At 35.9% G+C, this 12,023-nt stretch overlaps 1 protein-coding gene and 1 non-coding gene across 2 annotated transcripts; both read right to left on the minus strand.

The window, feature by feature from the left end:
* Positions 1-208: 208 nt before the first annotated feature.
* Positions 209-913, minus strand: LOC141719355 (uncharacterized). Its single transcript, XM_074521728.1, has one exon. It carries the CDS (start codon positions 911-913, stop codon positions 209-211), a length of 705 nt encoding a protein of 234 aa, XP_074377829.1.
* A 10,527-nt stretch (positions 914-11,440) lies between these two features.
* On the minus strand, positions 11,441-11,547 carry LOC141723231 (small nucleolar RNA R71). The gene has a single exon (XR_012576217.1). It is a non-coding gene; the product is annotated as a small nucleolar RNA R71 (small nucleolar RNA).
* Positions 11,548-12,023: the final 476 nt, after the last annotated feature.

Below are 12,023 nucleotides of genomic sequence, written 5' to 3' on the forward strand. Positions count from 1 at the left end.
CCGGGGAATCTCCTTTCATAACTGCATCCTGATTTGGTGGAGTGATTATTGGATCTTGATTAAAATTACTGTTGTTCGCCTGGAACTGAGACTCTGAATTCCGGCCACCATAACTCGCTCCATTCCTGAGCCATTTTGCACCTATGGGTTTCACATGGTTTCTAAACGGAGCTCTCATCCAAGAGCCGTATGGTTTAACGATCTCTGCTTATGGAGTGTGAAACAATCTACTGCAAAACTTCTCTGAGTGACCGAGTATGCCACAGATGAAACAGAAAGTTGGGGCGTTCTCATACTTGAATGTGATCCAATACCAGTCCTCTGCAGATTTCTTGATTTTCATACGTCTCTTAAGGGGTTTAGTAACATCAATCGTAACTCTTACTCGAAAGTAATCTCTCCATACTCCACTAAAATTAGTAGGGCATGAGGCTACAAACTTACCAATATTGTTTCCAACTTCTGTAATCAACCTTTCTGTCATAAAACCCACTTTGAGATCGTAAACTTGTATCCACATGTCCATTGTGTTTAGTGGTACACTGCGAGGGTTTTCACCTTCTGATAGTCTACGCATTAGCAGCTCCCTCCTGTTGAACGACCACGGACAGCCCTCCATAACCCTTTTAACGTCAACTTCGTGATAAAATTGGAATAGAAACAAATTTGTCTCTAGCTCTTTGATATAGACACCCATGCCAGGCTTCCATAATGCCGCTAGCGTTTGCTGTAAAGCTTGAAAATCTGTACGTCCTTCCGTTAGAAACTTGCCTACCACATACAATTTTGCATCGAAACCAGTTTGTGTTTCGTCTGCATTTTCGGTGATAATTTCTAAACCTCCTTCATCTTCATCCTCATCCTCAAGTGATATGTTGTTGATGTCGTTGATCAGATCCGCTGTTGAATCCATCTTTTGAAAGAAGACACAAAAACTTAACCAATAACACAAAGACTAGCAAACCATGTCACATATACAAGACAGTTAAAAAACTAAGTCTTAATTTTTTAAAGAGCGTCCGGAAGCATGTTGAAGCTCTAACTTATGCAGAGACATTTTTTGAAATCAAGAGCCTATTAGTGGAGAACCTATTTCTCCGAGGGAACTTAGAAATTGCGAAAGTTGAGAAACTGATTGTTTGACTTTTGCCAAGTCTTTAACACTTTTTATCTCTTTTTTAGTATCTATTAATTACTAGTAGTATGTCATCCTGAGATAAACTACCGAGTAAAATTATATATAAAATATATTTATTTTAAAAAAAAGAGAGAAGTAAGGATTTAGAAACTCAAATATATTTTCCAATGTAAGGTTTCACATCATTTATTCATATTTATTTGGGGTATATTACCATCTTTTAAATTCTAAAAATTGGTAACTCGACCGAGTACTCAATCTGAGTACAAGATTTTTATTCACAGTGTGATTCGAGTTCCGCATAATCAGGTTCAGAAACAATTTTATAAAAAATCGGTCAAAATGTAATTTGACTTCGAGTATTCGAAGTCAAAGTCAGATTTGATTTTCTCAATTTTTCTTTGTTTCGTTCAAAATTATCCCGAAAAAAGATAAAACGTAAATATATATATATATATATCTTGATTTTTTCCTATTAAAGTATTGAGTATATTGTTATAAATGATATGCGTTTAATTATTAAAACTCATTTTTTTGATTTTTTCGACTATTATCACAAATAATGTATATTTAAATTCAATAATGCTAGTTTATATTATACTTCTAGCATTATTAAATAATTAGTATTTACTTATTAGTATGCATTGCTATATATTGTATAATAAAAATATTTTGCTAAGGTGTTCTAAGTTTTTAATATATATTGACTAAAATTTGAATGAAACAAATTTAACATACAATAGATAACGGATGCGGGTTATTTTAGATTTAAAAAAATAGTTAAAAGAAAAATTATGTCTGATTAGTTATTTGAGTACTCATTTTGAGCACTATTCGAATTTCAAGTACTTTATTTTCAGAACGAAATCGAGTTTAACCAATTTTCAATATTTTCAATTTTGTTTTTTTGGCATCAATTTTTTTTACAACCTTGCTCTCGGTAAGTTTCCAAAAAGAACATGGTAATCGTTTTTTTGTAATATAAACACATTGATTCTATGTGTGTATAATTCCAAGCACGCAAACAACGCTGATCCAAGCCCATTAAGTCAAAGACGCGAACCCTTATCTATCCTTGCAGGAATGTCATGGACTCGTGGTTATGCATGCACATTTATTTTTTTTTGGTCGACTCTGTGTATTTTGATTTTTCCCCCCCTTAGGCATCCCTAATCCTTCAACTAATATTATTAACCTTTACCGTTAAATTTTGATAAAATCATATCCGATAAAGTAATAATCTAAATTAGATAATAAATTCCGCCGGTCCCTATGATCAATTTTATAAAGTAATATTCTCGCTAAAAATATAAGATAATAAAAAATTAGAAAGTCAATAAAATCTCAAGTAATATCTAAAGTAATAATTTTAAATATATATATATATGTATAATATGTATATGTGTTATAAAATTCAATTATTTTTAAAATATAAATCTATATTAGCTTGTTTTTCCTTTTCACCTAAGTCAAAACGGTCTTTCTAATGTGTGCCCAAGGGCATACATTAGTCACTAACTCCAATAAAAATGAACTCTTTTTATTGGTGGAATTGATGTGAATGCAGGGGGACTATTAACATTTATTATTCAACCATCAATAAAAAGAACTCATTTATATGGGAGTTAGTGACTATTGTGTGCATTTGAGCACACTATTGAAAATAAAATAGTATAAAGTATTGATGCTTGAAATGCTTCCTTTCATGACACGCTTGAGATGACATTGCTATCATCCAGTTCAGAATCAGTCCTTAATCAGTGTTTATTACCGACTCAATAATTTCTTCATTTATAATTGATTCCATAACTGCATCATTTTCGCTGGGATAATTTAGAAGATGCTCGACATCCATCATAATGCTATATCATAATTCGATATGGCTTCATTTAATCATTTGATACCTTAATTTATATCACCAAGTTGTTGTTCATCATTTTCTTTAGTACGAATCTTGCAATGGCAACAATAATTTACAAGTGTGATTTTTCTTTCAAATCAATATTTCAAGTCATGTCTGTAATACTAATAGCATTAAATATATTAATTCGGCAAAGTAATAAAATACTATTTTATTGATAAACTAATAAATTATTATATAGATAAAGTAATAAATTGGATAAATTAATATTTTATTGCTGGTCCTAAGGATATTAATTTAAAGAGGTTTAACTGTAAATTTTTTTTATCATAATACATGTCCACTTTAAAATTTCAATATAAATGTATTTGTCATTTTTTTCAAATTTGCTTCCTTAAAAATTGTATAATAATTGACCAGAGGTGAATAAAAGTTCACATGCATACATATATGTGACATACATATATGTGACATGTATAAGCGAAAATATATTATTAAATTAATAATTTTTGTATAAGCGTAAGAAAATGAAAATAGCCTAATTTCGTGATACAGATATATAATATTGCGTATGCTGAGAGAGAGAGAGTTTTGATACATCTTCTTAGGCAATTTCAGTTATGATCATGCATGCAGTTTTGCCCATACTCGAATAACATTGATACAGTTGCATTAATGATTTAAAATTTGTGATGTCAAAAGTTTTAATCTTAATTGGTTTTGCTTTTTTTTTGTTCAACAGAAATATATATTAAGAGAAGGCAAAAGCCTTGGATTACAAGATCATCATCAGATACATTAATAACACAAAATGGAAATCCTACCCATTAGATACAATGTATGCTTGCTAAACCTTAAAGCTACAAACTTAAACCTAGCAAGGGGTTATCATACATCATCACAGATTTTTCTCTAAGATGAGTCTATTCAACGAAGATATTGCTTAGTCAACAAGATGGATGTCTCATGACAACATGTTGTGCAAGACATGCATGTACCTTAACAAGATTAAGACAATTTGTCAACTCTAAGTAAGTTGTATTGTTATCTTAATTTGTATTTTGTATTTGTAACACTTATAGTCTGTAAAAATGTCAAAAGAGCAAACTGGAGTCTTTTTCTATAAACAGTGTCAAACCTAAGAATTCTATATAGAAGAAGATCAAGAAGATCATGTCTCAGAAGAATTGTGAAGACTCTTGGACTTGAATAAATCTGTTTTAGGAAAAACATTCCAAGTCAAGATCTTTACAAGTCACAGGTTTAGTGTTATAGAGAAGTCATTCGAGAACTCAAAATGACTTATCGAGAAGTCAGGAAAGGCACGAGAGAACTCACAGAGATATCGACAAACCAAATTGAAGACATGGAGATTGGAGATATCGACAAGTCATTTCTTCACTAGAGAATTCAGAATTATCGACAAGTCAACATTCATTAGAGAACTCTGAGTTATCGATAAGTCAAATTCCACTAGAGAACTCAGAGATATCGATAAGCCAAAATTCACTAGAGAGCTCTGAGTTGTCGACAAGTCAAATTGACTATGCTAGATATCATATAATCATCACATACCAAGGTATTAAACAATTAACTAAAGAAATTCATAGTAAATCCGCTACAAACCCATGATCACGATTAGCCCATGATTGAACTCATCGTCACCATGGGTTCATATGAAAACATGATAATAACACAACGATATAAACTAATAAAAATACTTAATAAAAACAGAGTACGTCACAAGAGTATTAAGGTTCAAAGTAAAGAAAACTAGCATCCACTGTTACAATGAATAAAAGAATCACAAGATAACGTATGCTTCCTCTTCTTCGTTGTGGAGTGCTAAAACGGTCTTCTTAATCTTCTCTCCTTGGTCCTTGCTGGTTGATTGTTGCTTGTTGCTTGTTATTGTAAAATATCTCTCAAGTAGGTTTATATAAGAGTCCACAAGAAACAGCAGTCTCAGAAGCCCAATAGAAGTTGAATTAGAAAATCCAGATTCTAAATTTACGACCCCAGGCGGCCACCTCAGTTCCCACGCGGGTGCCTGCATCTCCAGGCGGTCGCCTGCATATCCCAGGCAGGCGCCTGCACAGCTTCTGGAAAATCCCACTTTCTGCTTCTGAATTTGCTGAATTCTTCGCACAACTCCCCACAACTGATCCCAAGTACTTCCTAGGCTTATTATGCTGAAATCTCCCTAATTACGCAAGTTATACCCTGAAATGCAAAGACACTAGAAAAATGCATCAAATACACAAAATACTTGATTTCAAGACATCAATTCAAGCCATTATAAGACGTTCTAAGTGGTATAAAATGTAACTTATCACACCCCCAAACTTAAATCAATGCTTGTCCTCAAGCGTCACAGACTCAAAAATAAAATAAAAACATGCATGAATGCAAACTACATGAAATGCAGCGATCCCCATCACAATGACTAAACCAACCAACACATAACATCTCAACAAATGCAATTAGGTGACTAAAGATCAATCAAATCACGCAAGCTAACATACAACTAGAAACGTGGTGTGTGTGAATGCTTAACAGATATGCTTCGAAACTAGACCAATTATCATGACTCAGTTATCCTCAAGGCAGTCACAAGATTATACGAAGAATATATTCTAGACACAAAATGACTTATAACACTTCAAGATCACTGGAGCTTATTTACGAAATAATATTTTTATTCAACACAATAAACAAATGCTTATTTGATCGTGTAATGACTGAGGTCCACAAAAGACTTATGCAATGGCATCCATTTAGCGAGCGTTAGGTTAGCGGATCCCAGACTATAAAAGCCTTAGGTCACTAGGCACAAAGTCCCCTAAGAACTTAATAACTCGAATACCAAAGAGATCACTCGTGATCAATTATGCATTAAACCATATTTTTTTTCTTTTTTCTATGCTTTTTCTTCTTTTTTTTCAATTTCTGAGCAAGTGCGTTTCGCTCCATCTTGCTCAACTCTAGACTACTCGCATACAATATGAGCCGACTACTAGCCATTTGACGCCTAGCTATAACTAGCAATGAATTCCAATTTTTACTCCAATTTTATCTTTTCATGCTTTCATCATTAAGAGCCTATCATACATTCTAAATATAATCAATAGATTAACCTCAAAAACCATCAAACCATGACAACAATCTAGTCCTTAAGCATACTCTAAGACTTAGTGAAATTACAAGTATTTCTAGCATGCATGTCAACCTAACAAGATTCAAGATCACTCTAACGCTATCACTACACTCGCATCAATATCACATATCAATTGGTAAAGCAACACAGAGGGATCATGGTATATGCATGAGCTATATGACATGATAAAGCTAAAAAAAACTATATGGCAAAAAATATACACAAAAAATATACAACTATATGAACTAAATTAACATGAATATGCAACTACATGACACACACACAAATATGTTCCTTAACTACCACCCCCAAACTTAAAATCTTCACTGTCCCCAGTGAAGGTAATAGAAAGGAACACAAGGTATACCTACTCAGAGAAATCATTATCATCATCACCCTCAGAGGGTGGAGTGTCAGGAGGCGGATAAGCAGAGTCCTCACCAAAAATGGGCCACTGGATGTCAGCTCCAAGGCCTCTGAAAGCAGTCCCAAGTGCTAGGGTGAGCTCCTGTACAAACCTACTTTGTGACTCATACATCGAATCCATCCTCCTGGAAAGCCTCCTGTACTGGACATCAGCCATCTCAGAACCATCACCTCCCTAGGCTCTAGAAGAACCTGCCTCGCCATGAGCCTGACTGGGCCTAGCCATCGTAGCACCAACTGCTGGACGTCCTCCTGGAAGACGATATCCCGAACCATGCTCCTCGGGCTCTCCACTCGTCCACTCCTGCATCGCATTCAGCGTCGATGAATCAATAGGAGCGGCTAACATCTGCAGCTGCTCATAAGAAGGCCAATGGACTCCAACTGCCTTGCACAACTTCATGACAATAGAGGCAAAAAGGATGTTGTAATGCGTCATCCCCCTCAAAAACTTCAAAATTCCTTGTTAGATGAACTCACCAAGGTCCACATAATATTCCTCATTCAAAATTCCCCACAACAACCTGGCTCTCTCAACTGTAACCTCATGTGCATGCGAAGAAGGCAAAATATTAGCACAAATAAAGGCATTCCATGTTAGGGCATACCTATTTATCGCAACAGCCGGAAAAGAACGATACTCGTTGGATCCCATCTTAAACTTCCACACCGTGCCCGGCTGACATAGAGTAGCAATAATCAAATCCGATTTAAAATCCTCAGGGGTCTTCTCATTCCAATTCTCCTCCTAGGGCTTCCTTTGTCGCTGCCCAATAACACGGCGAATCACCTCGGGCTGATAATCAACCGTAAGCCCCCGAACAACAGAATACCCATTCTTGTCAGCCTTGGCGTTCGCATAGAACTCGCGAACAACACTCATCGGGACCGCCTCAGGCGACTCGCAAGAAGTAATCCAACCCTTCTCTACAATCATCGGCAATAACTCACCATCCCCCCCCCCGATGACAAAAACCCCCTCTCCTTCAGAATCGGCTTAGTCAGAAGCCTAGTATACTCCTCCTCAGCAGCCCTATCCACCAATCGGGGCCTTGCAACAGTACCCCATGAGGAATCAGCAGTCGGAATGGTGTTGCTATTATCGATAATTCGAGATCTCTTTGGGGCCATTAAAACTGAGAATAAGAGTTTGAGAGTTGTGTTTTGTGTGTAGTAAAGGGTTTGTAAGTTGAAAGTATATGGGAGTGTATATGGAGAGGTTGTGTGTATATATAGGGTAGGAATTACGTTGGAATTAGATTAGGAGTGGGGTTGTGGCTAATTTGTAGGAAGAATTTGTGGGTAATGGGGTTTGTAATGCTGTGGTGTTGTGTTTTTGTATTTTTTCTAGTTTTTTTTATAAGGCTTGAAAGGCATATGTCATAGCCTATTTGTTTATTCGAGGATTTAACTCAACTCAAATAAGAATGTAATAAGTAAATAGTGGATCTATCGTCAGAGAGATCTCACAAAGTAACATCTGTCAAAGGGTTAAGAAACATTATTCATCTACAGACTTGAAGACTTAATTCACTGGAAGAAGCTCAAGAAATTGATCAAGCCTCAGTGATATAAATCAAGATTGTGGATTTAATCAAGTGACAGAGATCTCGTCAGGGTATCAATTAATTACAAGGATTTAGTCTGAAGAAAATCAAGAGTATCAAGGTCAAGGCTTGAAGAAATGTCACGGAAGTTAGTCACTCATGAACCAGACAATACATCGAGTGTCAACATTGAAGTGGTGGAATTGATTCATAATTGACAGTAATTTTTAGAAGATTTTCAGAAGAATGGTTGCTGCTCAAGATTAGTATTAATTCTCTATTAATTAATTAAGTCAAATAAGTTAATTAAGAAAATAAATTATATCTGCAAAGATTAATTTATTGATTAATTAAATTAATTGATTAATTAATTCAGAATTAATATTAAGGATTTTTAGAATTGTTATTAGATTAAAATCTATTAATAATTCAGTAAGACAATTTAATTTGAACTACTATGACAATCGGTATGACAATTGATAGTCATACCGAAAGTCTTGCTAGTTCATTCTGATTGTCTTGCTAGCTATTGGGATTGTCTTGCTAGTTCAAAAGGATAGTCTCACCGAAAGTCCTACCAGTTCAAATGGATTGTCATACCAGTACATTTGATTGTCTTTCCGAAAGTCTTGCTGATTCAACTGGATTGTTTTGTTTACTTAAACAACAAAAAAGAAGAAGACGTTCATGCAATAATTCAACAGAACACACAAGTCAAGAACACAGCAGAAACAAAAGCAAATTATTTCATTTTTCATCTGCTTTATTCAAGATCAAAATTCTAGATTGTAAAGTTAAATCCAAACCACTAGAATTATTTATCTTGTTCTTGTGTAACAATCTAGCGGATTAAAATCCCTATAACTTAATCTCAAATCGTATTTAGCATTTGATCTTTTCATTGCAAAAATAGAAAAAGTTCATGTCGAATTTATTCTAGATTTGTAATAATTGATTTGAGATTAATCCCTTGTAACAGATACCGTTGTTATAACACCTTTCAAGTTTAATAAAAGTTTTATTTAACTTGAATTTTGTTTCACCTTTTTATTCCGTATTTTATTCGATTAAACGGTATTGTTTACATTCAACCCCCCTTCTACAAACAAATTGGGACCTAACAAGGCTGAAAGCCGAATTTTCAAAATCCAGGTCCACAGACGGTCTCCTGGAACCAGCAGGCGGGCGCCTGCCAGCAAGCGGCCGCTTGGAACCGGCAGGCGGGCACCAGGAAGGTTCCTGGAAAAAAATCAGAAAAAACTAGCTGAATTTTTTGGTTTTTGGATAGAGTACTAAATATTAATGGTTCCTATGGTCTCATATCTTGGGTGGCTGATACGTGGATTTTATATCCACTTGGAATGCTTTATTACAAGCTTAAATTGGTGTTTTGGACTCAAGTTGTTGGTATTTTGATGTGTTTTTGTGTTATTGCATTTCAGGTATCAGTTAAATGAAGAAAAGAGCTTTTAAAGGAAATATGATGAAAAGTGAACAGAATTGGAAGCCAAGGCTATTTTCAAGTTGTAGAGAATCTCAATAGCTTCGCGTGGGCAGTCGAATCGCCTAATTCTGACGAGTAGAACTCAAGTTATGGTCAAAACAAGATTCATCAGAATATTTTTCCAGTCAGTAGCTGAGCGCCCGCTCAGGAGAGCTGAGCGGCCGCTCAGGGCGCGGCTGGTCGCTGATTTCGCTGGAAAAGCCTTTTTTGAGTAGAATTTGACGATTTTAAGGGTCCAGGTCCACTAGGGGCGTATATATACTTAAAAAAAGGGTTTTCATCATCCGGGAAGATTGAGATACCAAGGAGAAGACCTAGAAGCACAGAACAACTCTGAAAAAGAAGATCTTGTTTTCAACTTGTGATTCTTTGAATTAGTTGTAACTTTGGATGCTCGTTTTCGTTCTTGTTGAACCTACATCTCGTTTATTCGTACTTTGATTATTATTTAGTTTATTAAGACCTTGTTTTATACCATGCTTTCATTGGAACCCATGGTGACGATGAGTTCGATTATGGGCTAATCGTTGTCATGGGATTCTAGCGGATTTACTTATGGATTTCAATAATTAATTGTTTCAATATCTTGGTGTGTGGTGATTGTATGATATCCTAGTATTGGTTGTGCTTATCCGTCTTATGTGCGTAGCTAACATATAAGATAGCGTGTTAATCTCTATTGAAGCGACAGTGAATATAGAGGTTTAGAACTTGTCATGCTAGCATAGGTTCATGTATGTGTATGCATGATTCGTAGGTAACTCTAATCGTTTTACTTGCCCTATGTAATCAAGATAGATAACTTGTGCTTAAACCGTTATGTTGTCAAATTCTATAGACATATAGGGTCTCAATATAATTGGTGCCTATTCAGCTTCTATCTCTTTTGTGGATGTCTGGTAGAATGGTACTCGTGCAACGAAAGTTGGCGTTTATCAGTTTCGTGTTATCTGATTAGTGTCATCACCATCACATGCTAAGGTTAAAAATAATAAGACTATTGAATGAAGTATTTAATGAAGTTAGGATCCCATGTTTGTCATATATAGTAATTCAACCTCAATTCTCTTAGTTAATATTATTTAGTATAATCTCTTAGTTTAATAAAAACCCAATTTGTTATTTGTCTTAGCATTGAGCGATAACCATACATTGTTGCATAGGTACATAAATTGAACTTAACCTAAACCAGTCTCTGTGGGAACGAATCTGATTTATATCTTATACTACTTGCGAACGCGTATACTTGCGTGAATATTAGCGCGTGTTTTCGCCCTAACAAGTTTTTGGCGCCGCTGCCGGGGACTCGGTGTTAATTTTTAGTTTATGTGCTTGTCATCAGTGGTCGTTAAAGTTCACTGACTCGGATTCTTTTACTTTCACAGTTTATTTGTTTGTGTTTCAGGTACTCATTACAATGGGAGATCCAGCAGCACGAACGAAAGCCTTGTTGGACTTTTCTCAACCCAAGATCAATGACATTCAATCTAGCATTGTTTGTCTAGCTATCACAGCTAATACTTTTGAGATCAAGCCTGGCATAATTCAATGGGTGCAGAATTCAATCCACTTTGGGGGTTCTCCAACTAAAGATCCTAATATGCACATTAGGGACTTTATCGAGATATGCGACACCTTCAGGTTCAATGGCGTTTCCGAAGATGCTATTAAGTTGAGACTGTTTCTATTCTCTCTGAGGGACAAGGCTAAGAGCTGGTTACACTCTCTACCAGCTGGTTCGATTACTACTTGGCAGGATCTTGCTCAGAAATTCCTTACTAAATTCTTCCCTATGGCGAAGACAGCTGCAATGAGGAACGCTATTACTCAATTTGTGCAGCAAACGGGAGAATCACTATGTGAAGCTTGGGAGCGCTACAAAGAGATGCTTAGGAAGTGTCCTCATCATGGAATTCCTGATTGGATGATCATCACTTGTTTTTACAATGGGTTGGGAGCACAGTCCAGACCCATGCTTGATGCAGCATCAGGCGGAGCATTATGTGCAAAGAGCTATGAGGAAGCTTATGATCTAATTGAACTGATGGCTGCTAATGAATATCAGTATCCAACCCAGAGATGTCCACAGGGCAAGGTAGCAGGATTTCTTGAGGTGGATACAGCTACGGCTATCACTGCTCAACTAAATGCGTTGTCTATGAAGATCGATTCTCTGGCTAACTATGGTGTTAAGCAGATAATTAGTGTTTGTGAGCTGTGTGTAGGTCTGCATGCGACAGAGCAATGTGCTATATCTAGTGACTCAGCTCAGTTTGTGAGCAACTTTCAGAGATCGCAGCAGCCAGTTCCTGCCACTTATTATCCTGACAACTGGAATCATCCTAACTTCAGCTGGAGCAACAATCAGAATGCGATGCAACAGCCATTCC

This window comes from Apium graveolens, chromosome 4, assembly GCF_009905375.1.
Source record: "Apium graveolens cultivar Ventura chromosome 4, ASM990537v1, whole genome shotgun sequence".
Classification (NCBI taxonomy): Eukaryota; Viridiplantae; Streptophyta; class Magnoliopsida; order Apiales; family Apiaceae; genus Apium; species Apium graveolens.